Raw genomic sequence first — 14,922 nt, forward strand, 5'->3', positions numbered from 1 at the left:
TGAAGAATATGGAAGTGTCTCAATATAAAGTGAATTTCTGAATATGGTAATAAATTTAATGTAATTCTAAATATTAATTTAGAGATTTACTAAAGGGCTCTGAGTGCCATAGAGTACAAATAACTTAATTTTATTCTTCAGAACTCCAGAGAAAGGAAAAACTGGTGCACTGAAGAGCCTGATTTTATATGTAAGGAGAAAAACTCTTAAGTTGAAGTTGAGTAATTCCCTGAGCACAGAACTGAGCAACACAGTAACATACCAAGCTACTATGGACTGGCTGAAGTGCAGGGCCCTTGTGCACATCCCTGGGGTTTATAGGCCATATGCACATTGCACAGCTTTATGCTGTATTGGTGCAAAAGTTTTCTAATTTAGTAGTTATTCTGGTTTGAAACTCCTTAAACTGAAACAATCCTTTTTGTGGGAAGAGGAATTACCATAGTTATGTAGTTAAAAAAATACTTATCCACTTTTATGTCCTAGTTGTGTTAATATTGTTATTTCTCAATTGCAACATGTACTATCAGACCAATATAATAATAGTAATGAATAACAAGGTATTGTGTTGATAAAATTGCACTAATCAAAATAAATATACAGTGACATGAACAACGCTGCTTCTCTGAAATACTCATGCTTATACAAAAAAGCTATAAAAAAAAAAAAGCTATGAAGTCCAGTTTGTACTTCGTGGCTAAGACTCCTTGGAAAAAATAACTCAAGACTGTAATTGCTGAACACTACAATATTATTACTATCCTAGAGTATACCAAACATGAAAAATTATTGATGTTTATAGTACTAGCTTCCAAAACAGAAGAGAACCACGTATGAATAATGTGACACAGTTCAAAATGAGAAAGCAGACCAAGCGCTGACTCTCTCAGCATCTGCCAATGCTCTGGTCATCAAACAACAAAACAAACAAACAAACAACAACAAAAACCCCTAACCAAACCAACAAAGAAAAAACTCCAAACAAACAAATAAAAGACCCCAGCAAACTTCCCTCCTCTATTCCCTACCCAGTGGTTGGTCCTAAAAGGAGGGGTTCCATTTAGAAGCAGAAACTACAAAGCTAACCAAATCAAAACAAGTAAGCTATAAATGAATATGTCTCAAAATACTTAATGCAACATAAAATTAATGATTTGATAGACAATAACAAATATCTGGAATTCAAAATAGTTTTATTAAACCATCAAATTAACTGAGATTTAGCATTTAAAATTAGCACTAAATGTTATTATTTCTGAAATAAGAGAAACTAATTTTTTATCTTTTGAGAAGTAATAGAAACTAATTAATAACAATGATGATTATTTTGCCAGGCTATAAACTGACCCCAAACTTACAGTATTACTCCATCTTCCTTTAATTTTGCTTTTCATTAACTGTTTATGCCCACTTTAGATAGAAAGCACTGTGAAAATCCAGGACAATTTTTTTTTTAGTTATTTAAATTCCCTGCCTGATTTTAAAGGAATGCAGAAACATCCCAAGGGGCAGTATAAAGAACCATGCTGTGATACCCTACCATGTCTGCAAATTAGATTTGAAAAATCCATTTCTGAAGTCCTCTTTTAATGGAGGTTTTGAAAATACCTCCTTGGTTAAGTTATACAAACTTCCCAATGAATTTTGTTGACTAGTTCAGTTTAAGAATCAGAATGGGCAGAAGAAAAAAAAAAATACTATATTCACTGTGCTTACTGTAAAGTTATTATAAAAGGAGACAGTTAACATGAGGAATCTTTCCTCATGCATGCATTTTCACCAAGAGGAAAATGCACATGCAAATAATCAATGTATCAAGCTGAAATTTACAGTTAAAACAGGCATCAAATATTGCTGTACTTGTTTATACATTATAAAAAGGTAAACATACTAATTACAGCAACAGTTACCTTGTCTTCCAGGTCTTGCAATACTTTCTTGCAGTCCTCCAACTGTGCTTCAATCTCTGCAGGCACTATTGTATACATTTCAGAATACTTGATGCGGAGCTTCTCCATTATATCCTTTAGATTTTTACTTTCTTTACCAATCACTCGCTGAACCTCCTACAAAATTAAGCATAACTTCAGCAATTGTTCTCAATTTTTACTGAGTGCACGTGTGTATATGTACATAGGTACATACAGACACACACATACTACGCTTTAAATCTCCTAACACAATTACAATTTGGAAAAGTAGCTTTTGTGATACCAAACCAAATTTAACTACCTCACTCATTTAATCAAGTGGTACTTTTCAGTCTGTAAGAAATGAACTTGATACTACTCAATGTCAGTCAACTGACACACTAATGTTTATCGACAGGTATAGCCATGTAAGCATTTGAAGGGCTCCTATGATTCAATGTTAACCTTGGTGCTCTCACTCTTGCCAAAAGCGCATTTTCTCTTTGAAAGACATTTTAATAGCCAACGTTCATTCCTTCATTATTATAAACCACACAAAGACCACAAAAAGCAACAGGTTTCAAGCTGAAGTGTCTGCTTTCAGGCAATTACGCAGAGCAGCACAGCAGACTCCTTTCAAAACAGTAGTTTCCAGTTCTGCATGAAGAATGTAGGTTTTATGAGAGAAAAGAAACTTGAACAACTGTCTACAGCCTGTGGCCTAGAAATAAAATCCGATCTAAGTCTTGCGGAAAGAATGAAGAAACTCATTTGTTTTGAAGGTTTTCTAGAATTTCAAGTTGGAAAGTTCTGTTTGTTGGCTTTATGGTTCCTTTTCCCAATGCTCAGCTGTCTGAGAAAATCAAATGTTAACTCAAGTTATTGGGGAAAATGATCTAAAGCACTTCCCAGGCAACAAAATATTAATTAATTAACATTCTTTTATTTTTCCATTGGGGTAATGGTAATCAATTAACTCCTTGTCTTCACTTGGGAATCTTTTCCCTCAAAGAAATACAGTGCACAGAAAAATTTATGTAAGAGTCTGAAATGTATTTATTGCCTGTCACCCCACGACAACTGGGTTTGATGTTAAAAACCTCAAAGCCATGAAACAGCTGTGTGGCTCATTCTACTATAGAGAAAGCTGTTGTTATCAAATGACCCAATTAAGACTGTGCCAACATTTACAGGAGTTTATGGATTTCCTGACTTGAATACGAAAGAATCAGTTACAACATTAATCTCCAAAACAAAGCATGTCTCTGCAAACTGGTTTCTCACGGATTATTTAGCTGGAAAGCAGGTGTCTGTCAAAACTGTCTCAATGTTTTTCATAGGGGACTAGATGATAGCCCTTCCCATTTGCCTATTCATCTATACTGGCAAATTGAAACATTGCCACCTGACTAACCTAGATTTGCCATCTGGAAGGGAAATAGGCATTTCCATTCAATAAATGCAATGGAGCCCTGAAAAATGCTATAGGTGTTACAGAAATAGTGTTTTCCTTAAAGCAGAGAGGAAATTAAGATTTTGGCTTACTGGGGTTTGCATTAGATAAAGTTAAGGAATTTTTCAATCCTTCCAGATGAATCTTCTCTAAAGGAACAGGCCTGCTGTGAAGTACTGCTACAAAGACCTTTGATGGGATTGCTGCTAATTTTTGCTTGTGCTGATCGCTATCAGAACAGGAACATTGTGTAAACTCACTTCTGGGTGAGTTTTAGGTGCTCTGAGTAGCAGAGTTTGAATGTGAGGTAAAAGAGCAGACCTGCAGTGGCAACATTTTCTCTTAGATACAAAGAGTTCAATAAATGAGCAGACCCACCTCAAAATTCCAATTCTATGTAATTTTCAACAGAAAAGCATCCCTTTCAGAAAAATCCATAAGGTTTCACCAAACACTGACTGATGGGTTTTCCAAACTTCTTTAAGATGCTGTAAACGTTTCTCCCTTGTGCTAACCCACAGGAGCTCATATCTGCCACTATGATCTTTCACTTCTGTACTTTTCCTAGCTCTTTGCCAGCTTCAAGCATTGACCCCCAAAAAGAAAAGATATGGTGGGGATCCCCAACTAGTTTTTATATAAGACTTAGCAAAGAGCACAAATAGGTAATACACTTTAGTAGGCTTGAATAAATATCTTTTAACTATAGGACTCTGATCACAATTTGATTTATAAATAGCTTTTACAAGGTTAATTTCCTGATATGGGGTGTAAAAGTCAGAGCATCTGAAGTTGCCCTGTCTAGGTATGTAGCAGGGAAAGAGGAATAGGATGTACGCAAAGGAGTCCTTCCTAAAAGGCATGCAACTGGCTGTCAGTCTCTCTGCAATCTGGAAAGGCTTCCATGACTACTAACTGGAGCACAGAGAGGGAGAGGAATACAAATGAAGGACATGGTAGAGGCAGTCATATTCTGTAGAGACAGAATCATTCTTTTGAAGTCAATAAGCATAAGCACACACTTTGACACTAATTTTACTTGGACCAAGCACAAGCGCCAGCATAAAAAAGAACATATTCCAAATGTCCCCACACAACAATAGAGCTGTTACCAACCTCCAGTTGTTCAGCCTTTCCAGTGGTATCTTGTAATAACACAGAAGCAGCATTCTGTAATGTATTTGCCACAGTACTAATTTCTTCAGTGATCTTGTTCCTCTCTTCAATCTCAGCTCGTACAGAATCTTTATGTTCTTGAGTCTTTTCATGCAACCTGTGAGAAATTCCCAACAAGTGTTAGATTCTACATTAAGTGAGAATAATCAAAGAGCATACTTAATAGAGATATTTCAAAATACATTACACAGTCACAGAATGGTATGGGTTGGAAGGGACCTTCAGAGATCATTTAGTCCAATCCCAACCCTGCCACAGAAGGATCACCTAGGAGAGGCCACAAAGGAACACGTCCAGGCAGGTTTTGAAAGACTCCAGAGAAGGAGACTCCACAACCTCTCTGAGTAGCCTGGTCCAGTGCTCCATCACCCTGACAGTAAAGAAGTTTTTCCTCATGTTGAGGCAGAATGGAGCTCAGGTTCTCAGAGTCTGAAAACACTATCAGGACAACAGACATTCACAAAGATTTCCATGTCAAAAAGCAGGCATGGAGAAGTAGTACAATTACAGACTTGCAAAAAATATTTGAGGCCTATTTTAAACAGTGGCACTTTGTAAAGCCAAAGTTATGTTGTTGCAAAAAGCACAAGGTCTGATTTTCATAAGAGTGAAAGATAAGGCCAGGCTCAGGTCTTCTCCCCAATTCCTAACCCCTAATATCCACACTGACAGCAAATGGGTTAGATGAAGCTTTCGTCTAACCTAGCAGGCTATTCACTATCAATTAAAATGCTTTATAGATTTCATATATTCTTTAATAAGCAATAAAACACTGTGCTTATAAGTAGTGCTATGTCATAACTTCCACAGAAATTTCACACCACTTACTTTTTACAGCGATCCTGCATTGTCTTTATCTCACATAAGGCTGGAAGGACAGCTTCTGCCTCAGGACTTTCAGATGTATTCAGGATGTTTCTTACTCGGTGAAGAATTAAGAGTAGAAGGAGCTGTTGCTGGTTGATATTTTCCTCCAATGAGCTTGCAAAATCTAGTGATTCTATCAGTTCCTCCGTGGTGGCTTTTTCTTTCTCTTTAAGATTTTCTGGCTGCTCTTCCTGGAGCTTATCAAGAATTATTGTTTCTCGTTCCAGCTAAGTAAACAGTAGGTCAGAGCATGAGATAAAGGGCTTTTTTTATTCCATCACCTTAAGCTACATTATTCATTTACTCAAACACATGACTAACTGCTGGGAATTACATAGCCAGAGAACTTGAACCTCTCTGAAATGTATCAAAACATTTGGGTTTCCTCTAACAAAGCACTTAACCACACGCAGAGTCATTCTGGGTTCACAGAATTTGTACTGTAAATACCCCCATCATTTGTGACTCCAGGTTCAAGAAGGGCTGAGGATAACTCTCAAGTGGGAAATGATATTCTGCAATGATCTCAGCACATTACATGCCATTTTACTGAGGGCCTCATTCCTACCACATTCCCCAAAACTTAACAGTTTGCAGATCAACTCACCTCTTCACTGATGAATTTCCATTCTTGCTTTAGTTCTTCACAGTTAATTTCCAGCTCTTTTGCTGCCTCAAGCAACCTCAGCCAGTTTTCCCACAGCGCTGTTACAGTCCTGCTCAGTGCCCTGTCACTTCTCCTGCATAATCTCATCAGCTCCCCAGAAACCTGTCTGAGCTTCACAAGATCATCTTCAGCTGAGTCGATGTTGGAGACTAAAGTCTTATAGGAAAAATAAACAAGTAAATAGATAATATAGTCAAAAGTGTTAATGAAGCCTTCAGTACCATGATTAGAATCCTCTAATAAAATGGAAACCACTCCACTGAGCTGGTTAAATACCACGGTAATGACAGAATTCTGTTGACTAAGACTGTGGAGAAAGACAGGGTAGTAAATAAAACAAAGCAAAAAGAACAGCATGCCCAGGCAATTATGTAGTTCTTACTTCTCTCTGGTTACTTGGAAGTGAAATGAGGAGTTAGAGATACATAATATTATGAGCACTAAAAGTGAAAACAGCATAGCAGAGGTCTGGTGGGGAGGCAGCAAGAGTTCTGGGTGGGGAGACTGAAATGCTCTGATTTTTGGTTCTGAGGGAAAACAGCTGCAGTGTTAGAAATCTGATCTGTCCTGTTCCTGCAAAGAAGCAATAAGGCATTGGAACAGAAATGCAACACTATCCTAAGCACAGATAATGTTTAATTTCTACAGTGATGTGTTCATGTCAAATGACCCATTATAATCTGGTATTTTTATAGATATATAAATACATTCTGTGGGTTTATATATACATAAATACAAGATTATTAATTTAACTTCTTTCTGCTATGGTATCATATGGTGTGCATATCATGTTCATCACAGTTTTGCATGAGCTTTGCAAACTCATTAGAGTCTTTCTTACCTTGCTTTCTTCTAAGTGCTCCAAAGCTTCCTTATAAGACATTGGTATTTGAGACGAATACTGTCTAAGCATCTCTGCCAGTTTGTTAAGATTATCACACACCTTATCTTTGGTTTTTGCATAGCTTTTGTATTTTTCAAAATACCTGTTGGAAACAAGTAACAGACCAATTAAATTTTTTTGTAGTTGTAGTTGTTCCTCTCTCCAAACATAATGCCCACCCTCAGCCAACCCTCATATGTACTTTTTGGGCTAGAATAAAAACTGTGCATTATAAATTAGTAGCAATATGTGTACTGTCTGGTAATTTTCCCTCTGTTAGAATCACATCTGGGAATTACAGAAAGGCCTACAGTTCTTTCTGCTGAATTGCCTGGTTCCATCAGAAGAGAAACACTACATTTATTGTCAGTCAAATTTCTCATAATAAGGAACATGATCTAGGAAGATTTCTTAAACCTACCTCTGTTCATCAGCTGCTTTCCTTTCAGCTTTCTCCCTTAATGCCAGACTCTTATTGACTAGTTCCACTAGATTATTTTCCAGACATGCTTTGTCTTCTGGTGTCACTAGAATTTTCAGCCTGGAGTACAGGTTTTCTATGTCAGCCTTTGAAGAATTGAACTCTTCTTGATTCCATCGTGGGGTTTGACAGACCTCCTCTGAGATACCAGGCTCTGCTGCAGCAGACTGGGCTTGTGCTTCACAGTCCTCAAGGAACTTCACAGTCTTCTGAACAGCCTCAGTATAAAGCTCACTGGTCTTACATGCCTCCTCCAGAGCACTCTGAAAGTGTTAAAAAGGACAAAGGAACAATCAAGACAAACTGCTGTGCTCCTCTGGATCACCAGATGGTCCTCCCAGAATTTCATACCTGCCTGTCTTTGAGACCAGCGTCCCAAAATTGACCTGAGGATGTGACGTAGGACATAGAGCAAATGCACTCCAGTATCTAGGTGGTCACAGAACAGTGCTATAACCTATGGATTGATTGCCCTCAACCATAAGAACAGGAGTTATGACAATACTGGAAGAGCCCAGAGATAAGGGCAGCAGGACACAATAGCCACAAGATGCCTTATGTACGTGGCAGTACATGTCCTGTTCAGACAGGGAAATCCCACACGTTGATGCTTTGTTCTGTTCCAGGGGATATCTCCACCACAACTTGCCGAAGTGCTTCTCTTTAAATTCTCTTCTTGTATGCATTTGCATACATACACAATGATGTGTGACTTTGCCAGGTCTTAGACGCCTACAGGGCAGAGAAACTTTGGCATTGTGCTTCCTACACAATACCCAAGCAGTGAAGATGAAGCACAGTAAACCCAGATATCTCTTATCAGAACTGTAAATCCACCAGGGACACTGAGTCCCTCCCTCTGGTTATCAGCTGCTACCTCATATTTTTCTCATTTATATCTCTTGGGCAGTCAGGACTCAGATCTTCTTGACCAGAGTACAATTTCAGAATCTTTCTGTGTGACCGTTTCAGGCTGTGCCTTTGAGAAAAGGGACAGTTGCTGGAACACTCTGGCTGAATGTTTTGAAAACATCCAGATATTCTAAACAAATTTCATTGGTAGATAGGTAAAATGCAACTTTAAGTTTTAGTTCAGTTTGAGTCTCTGTCTCAGTTCCAGTCTGCTCTGTCTTTTCAGCCTGTCTGCTTCTGAGCAACAGCTGCAGGACCTGTTAACCTTGAGATAAGAAAACTAATTCTTGCATGACCTTTGAGCTAACAGAATTTTCCTCCTCAATAATTACCTTTTCTCTCTCTCTAACCCTTTTGGGAAAAAAAGGGAGGTAGGGGAGAGAGGGAGTACAGGGGGGGAACCCTCCTCTGTCTGGAGGAGGGAGTTTTGTTCTGTATTACGTTCTTTGCTGTATATTTCTGTACATATATTGTAAATACTGTATATTGTGTATATATTCACTGCATTTCATCCTGCTTGTAAATATAGCTTAATTTCATCTCTGCTTCTCCGACTGAGTTAAGCTGTGGTTTCTTTGTGTGTGTGGGAGAACTGAACTTTCTCTCACCACCGCATTCTGCTATGAGGGTTACCATTTTTCTGGTTTTTGACATATATGTATTCACCACTCCTTCTCTCTGCATTAACAACTGCCCTTTAGATTAAGCAGTCCTTTTCCACCCATGAAGTCTACCTCCAGCCCAATGACATTCCTCAGCTAAACTTCCTACTTAATATTAGCTTATCAGGTTGAGCAAATTCAGTTTCATTAGCTGCTATCAACATTCCACACTCCTCTAAAAGCTTCTAATCCATTTTGTGAGGACCATTCTGACAAAAGCATGCAGATTTGGGTGGATCCTCCAGCAATGCTTTATCAATGCCTTAGAGACCGGATCCCAGTTGCCTTTCCTTTGGTCATTCTTCCTGAAGCCTGACACATTGGTTTGACCTATGCTTTACTCTCCTTCATTCTCAGCTAGTGTTTTCATCAAAACAGAAACAAGGAACATCTTGTTATTGTCACTACTGAAAACATTAAAGTCAGTCCTAAGAATAATCTCAGGACGACAGCACATAGCTCCTCTTCAGCTCAGGGACAGGCTGTGCCAATGTGCCGGAAGATGAGCCGCCGGGGCAGACGGCCAGCCTGGATGGTTAAAGAACTTTTAATGGAACTAAGGGAAAAAAAGAGGGTGTACCACCTTTGGAAGAAAGGGGAGGCAACCTGTGAAAAATTTAAGGATGTTGCTAGGTCTTGCAGGAAGAAAATTAGGGAGGCAAAAGCGCATTTGGAGCTTAGTCTGGCCTCTGCTGTGAAGGACAACAAAAAGTCCTTCTATAAATACATTAATAGCAAGAGGAAGGGCAGAGACAACCTCCACTCCTTGGTGGACACGGAGGGGAACGTTGTGATAAGGGATGAGGAAAAGGCAGAGATACTTAACACCTTCTTTGCCTCAATTTTTACTAGCAGGACAGAATGTCTTCCAGACAGCTGGCCTGCAGAGCTGGCAGAAGGAGCCAGGGAGCAGCATAGTTTTCCACTGTTACAAAATGGGGTAGTTGGTGATCTGCTCAGCCGCCTGGATCCCCACAAGTCCATGGGACCAGATGGGATCCATCCTAGGGTGCTGAGGGAGCTGTCAGAGGAGCTGGCCAAGCCGCTCTCCATCATTTTTCAGCAGTCCTGGCTCACTGGCGAGGTCCCAGAGGACTGGAAGCTGGCCAACGTGGTGCCCATCCACAAGAAGGGCCAGTTGGATGAGCCAGGGAATTACAGGCCTGTCAGCCTGACCTCAGTGCCAGGCAAGATCATGGAACAGGTCATCCTGAGTGCATTAACACAGCACTTAGAGGATGGCCAAGGGATCAGGCTCAGCCAACATGGATTTAGGAAGGGCAGGTCCTGCCTGACCAACCTGATCTCCTTCTACGAGCAGGTGACCCGCCTGGTGGATGTGGGGAGGCCTGTGGATGTAGTCTACCTGGACTTCAGCAAGGCCTTTGACACCGTCCCCCATAGCAAACTCCTGGCCAAGCTGTCAGCCTGTGGCTTGGACAGCAGCACTCTGAGCTGGGTTAGGAACTGGCTGGATGGCCGAACCCAGAGAGTGGTGGTGAATGGTGCCACATCCAGCTGGCAGCCAGTCAGTAGTGGAGTCCCCCAGGGATCGGTGCTGGGCCCCATCCTCTTTAACATCTTTATTGATGATCTGGATGAGGGCATTGAGTCTATCATCAGTAAATTTGCTGGTGACACCAAGCTGGGGACAGAAGCTGATCTGCTAGAGGGTAGAGAGGCTTTGCAGAGAGACCTCGACAGGCTGGACAGATGGGCAGAGTCCAACGGCATGAGATTTAACACATCCAAGTGCCGGGTTCTGCACATTGGCCACAACAACCCCATGCAGTGCTACAGGCTGGGGTCAGAGTGGCTGGAGAGCAGCCAGGCAGAGAGGGACCTGGGGGTGCTGGTTGATGGTAGGATGAACATGAGCCTGCAGTGTGCCCAGGCAGCCAAGAGGGCCAATGGCATCCTGGCCTGCATCAAGAACAGTGTGGCCAGCAGGAGCAGGGAGGTCATTCTGCCCCTGTACACTGCACTGGTTAGGCCACACCTCGAGTACTGTGTCCAGTTCTGGGCCCCTCAGTTTAGGAAGGATGTTGACTTGCTGGAACGAGTCCAGAGAAGGGCAACAAAGTTAGTGAGGGGCTTGGAACACAAGCCCTATGAGGAGAGACTGAGGGAGCTGGGGCTGCTTAGCCTGGAGAGGAGGAGACTCAGGGGTGACCTTATTGCTCTCTACAACTACCTGAAGGGGGGTTGTAAACAGGCAGAGGTTGGTCTCTCCTCCCAGGCAGCCAGCACCAGAACAAGAGGTCACAGTCTCAGGCTGCGCCAGGGGAAGTTCAGGCTGGAGGTCAGGAGGAAGTTTTACACAGAGAGAGTGATTGCCCATTGGAATGGACTGCCCAGGGAGGTGGTGGAGTTGCCGTCACTGGAGGTGTTCAGGAGGAGACTTGACAGGGTGCTTGGTTACATGGGTTAGTTGATTAGGTGGTGTTGGGTGATAGGTTGGACGCTATGATCTTGAAGGTCTCTTCCAACCTGGTCTATTCTATTCTATTCTATTCTATTCTATTCAGTATTTCAGCATTTTCCTTCCTCCCCTTTACCTTTCTTTTCTTGTGCTAATCCCCACTGTTTGATTACAATAAAAGTGAACACAAAAGCCTCCTTTGTATCCTTACTTTCTTATCCTTATTCCTATCATATCCACCAAAGCAGAGATGATATTGAGCCAATTTGGTTACTAAAATAAAAGGAGGCTGTAAGTTATGAAATGTAAGTGCTACAGCCACAAAGTCTAACTACTGAGAAAAGACAAATGGCCATACCTTACTTTTATTGAATATACTTACAACACGAGCAGCCACATCTCTTTTCAGTTGAATCTCATGATCTTGCAGTTCCTCTAATTTTGTTTCTACACCAGTAGCAAGAGATTTTTCTTCTTGGTTTTCCCTTTCTTTTTCCATTATACATTTAATAGCAGAAAACTTTGTTTCCATCACATTCTGAATTGCTTCCCATCGTATCTTTTCATACTGCATCTTTTTCATCTCTACCAGAAGTGGCTGCTGGAGCTCTAATTGAATATACTTTATGATGTGGAATATTTGTTCTACTTCACTCTGGGCATCTGCCTTGCCTACACACTGGAGACCAGAGACCAAGTCTTGAAGAAACTGACTCAACTCCTTAACATCCTTCTCCAGGCTCTTTATTTCTTTCCTCTTTGATTTTTTGAATGATGTATCAAAGATCTTGTTTTTGTTTATTTGATTTGCTAAGTCCTGGGTTAAGTGCAAGATTTGTTGAACTGTCTGAAACAGAATCTGTGCTGATAAAAGCTTCTCAGCAGGAGAAGAGCTAGAGCTATCTTTAAGGATGTTAGCTTCTTTTCTTGCATTGGATGTCGCAGTCTGGATTTCATTTAGCAATGTTTCAATCTTGTAGCATTCCCTAACAACGTTATCAAAGTGTATTATCTTCCCTTTAATTTTATTCTTAATTTCTAAAAATTTAGTTTTCAACTCATCCAGCCGAAGTGAGTCCCATTTTAGACCTACACATTCAAAGATTTCTTTGTACTTCATCATTTGTGACAAATTGGACTGAAAAGCTAATACTTTTTCTTCAGGTGCTTTGCATTTACCCTTCACTTCCTGCTTGGCACCTAATTTATCTTCTTTCAGGTTCATTTCGCTATATTCTAAATCATTAAGATCCGTCTCCAATGAAGTTATTCCTTCATCAAACTCTCTGTAGAGAGCTATCTTTTTTTCTACTTCATGAAGTTTACTCTGAATTTGTCTCTCTGTTTTCCTTGCTCTGTTCTTCAGACTTCTTAACTGATCGGTCAAAAATAATTGTTCACACAGGCTCAGTTCCCCAGCTGTCACCTGACTTTCTTTACAGTGGGATGAGATAAGCCCTTCTATTTCTTGTATATCCTTCAAAATCTCCTTTAAAATGGCTTGTTGATCAATTAATTCTGACCGTGAACTGGTTTGATTCATGTTGGGCCTGGCAAGCATCTCAGCATTCTGAAGCTGACAGTGAAGTTTTTCTATTTCTGCAGTAAGTCTTTGCCTCTCCTCCAGCTGGAGCTCTAGGTGCTGTAATCTTTGAGCTGATTTTAAAACAAGAGCTTTGTATGAATTTTGCAGTGCTTGTAGAAGGAAGGTCAGATCAGAGACCTCCTCTGCCTTCAAGCTTGGAATGATGTGCTGGAGCCCATGATCCAGTGACACAATCACAGGCTCTCTGCTTAGAATTTCTGTGTTCATAAGCTGACAATTTCTGATCTGTGATTTAACATCATTGGGGAAAAGTGCTGCTTTCTGATCCAGAGAGGACAGTGAATCTTTGACCCATGAAATATTTTCCTTCAGCCTCTTCATCATTTCATGTTTCAAGAGAGCAGGACCAGTGATCTGAGCATCCTCTTGATGAGTTTGTTGTACTAACAGTGCATCCAATTTGCTCTGCAAATCAAGTATAGAGTTCTCCAAAGCTACCTTCTCTTGGTCACTCCAAATTCTTTTCATCTGCAGTTCAATCCTTCTTTTTAATAGAGAAAGACCATGCTTAATGTCCTGTAGCTCTGTGGTCCAAAGTATAGGGTACTTGGCTTTTTCTGCAGGTGAGGAACAGAACTCTGCTTGTAAATGGTGTTCCTGTATCAGTCTCTGAATATCTCGTGCTTTATTCATAAGCACGTTAAATTCATTGATTTCGGCCACAACTTGATCATGTTTCTTTTGCACTGCTTGTTCCATGTGTTGCCACCATTGCTCCAGTTGCCTCATTTGGCTTTCAGTTAACACTTTATCCATACATGTTAAATGCTGAGATAAACTTTCTTGCTGAGTTTTCAATTGGTTTAAGACATCTCTTTCTTTTCGTAAGGACTCTATGCATGCCTTAATTTTCTCAAGAAGAGCTGTGCTGTTCATAGGACCCCTGCCAAAAACAGGAGTAACATTAAAAGAACAAAATGTCAATTATCCAAAAACACGGACTAAATACATTAAAAAAAGTTCACTGTTTAAAAGACTGGATTCACTCACTTTATTCACTTCATCACAAGTATCTCTCAATGTTCTTTCAAAAAAATGTCTTAACTGCCACAGCAGTGTCATTATTTCTTGCTTATCTGTACAGCATTAATTATTTCTAGATCTCTCTGCAAGTAAGGTACATTCTAATACATATTCTCTAAAACTGCAGTATATACAGTAATATGGAATGTGTCATTTCCTACAGGAATGCAGCCTGCCTTTGAAGTTACAACAGATAAAACTGTAAAAAACAACAACAGCATTAGGTCATCCGTAAGGGGATTGACATTTTATGCTGACCTAGTTACAAGAAAAGCATTCGAAACTCAAAGTTGTTCAAGATCAATTTGAAGGTATTTATCTATTCATCTCTTATTTCCATGAGTATTTTGAAGTTCCTACCTAAAATATATTTAGCAGATAGATTTTCATTCAATTCTTTCCACTCTGATGTAAATTCATAATTTAAAAATTAAATATTTTCAAATTATTGTGATGCATTACAGCAACTGAGAGTCTCATCTCATGTTTTGAAGGTTAATTCATAAAAGGTACTAAGAATTTTGTGTGCATTGGCTAACTCCTGAATTGGTACTGAATTGGACAAGGTTAATTTTCAGAGTAATAACATAGGTATTTCACTCCGAAAAAAACCCACAACAATCTATAACTGCTGAGTCCTTAAAGAAAAGGAAATGTTTACATTGTCATATCTTTGCAAAAAATATTTTAATATAGGTTTTATATAGGTGTTTGGAACAGCAACCATTTGTTTGTTTTGCCTAAAAATAAAGAGTAAATGTTGCTAAAGGAGAGCAGGGATCCACCAGAACTGCTTTTGATTAAGGATGTTTAAACTTGCTGAGACTTGCTACATAACATTATGGAGATGGATAAAATAC

The 14,922-nt window shown here is 39.9% G+C and overlaps 1 protein-coding gene across 4 annotated transcripts in view; it reads right to left on the reverse strand.

The window, feature by feature from the left end:
- Positions 1 to 14,922, reverse strand: part of LOC137446378 (nesprin-2-like) — a 190,285-nt gene that overhangs the window by 98,462 nt on the left and 76,901 nt on the right. For all 4 annotated transcript variants that reach the window (XM_068148919.1, XM_068148917.1, XM_068148916.1 and 1 more), the window contains exons 50-56: positions 11,816 to 13,922; positions 7,378 to 7,700; positions 6,915 to 7,059; positions 6,014 to 6,229; positions 5,368 to 5,633; positions 4,480 to 4,636; positions 1,911 to 2,066 (exon numbers count right to left, since the gene is read on the reverse strand). In XM_068148919.1, the coding sequence (XP_068005020.1) occupies positions 1,911 to 2,066; positions 4,480 to 4,636; positions 5,368 to 5,633; positions 6,014 to 6,229; positions 6,915 to 7,059; positions 7,378 to 7,700; positions 11,816 to 13,922 (3,370 nt within the window). The remainder of the gene's footprint in view (positions 1 to 1,910; positions 2,067 to 4,479; positions 4,637 to 5,367; positions 5,634 to 6,013; positions 6,230 to 6,914; positions 7,060 to 7,377; positions 7,701 to 11,815; positions 13,923 to 14,922) is intronic.

Source organism: Melanerpes formicivorus, unplaced genomic scaffold (assembly GCF_026170545.1).
Source record: "Melanerpes formicivorus ecotype bairdi unplaced genomic scaffold, bMelFor1.0.p_v2 SCAF_17, whole genome shotgun sequence".
Taxonomy (NCBI): Eukaryota; Metazoa; Chordata; class Aves; order Piciformes; family Picidae; genus Melanerpes; species Melanerpes formicivorus.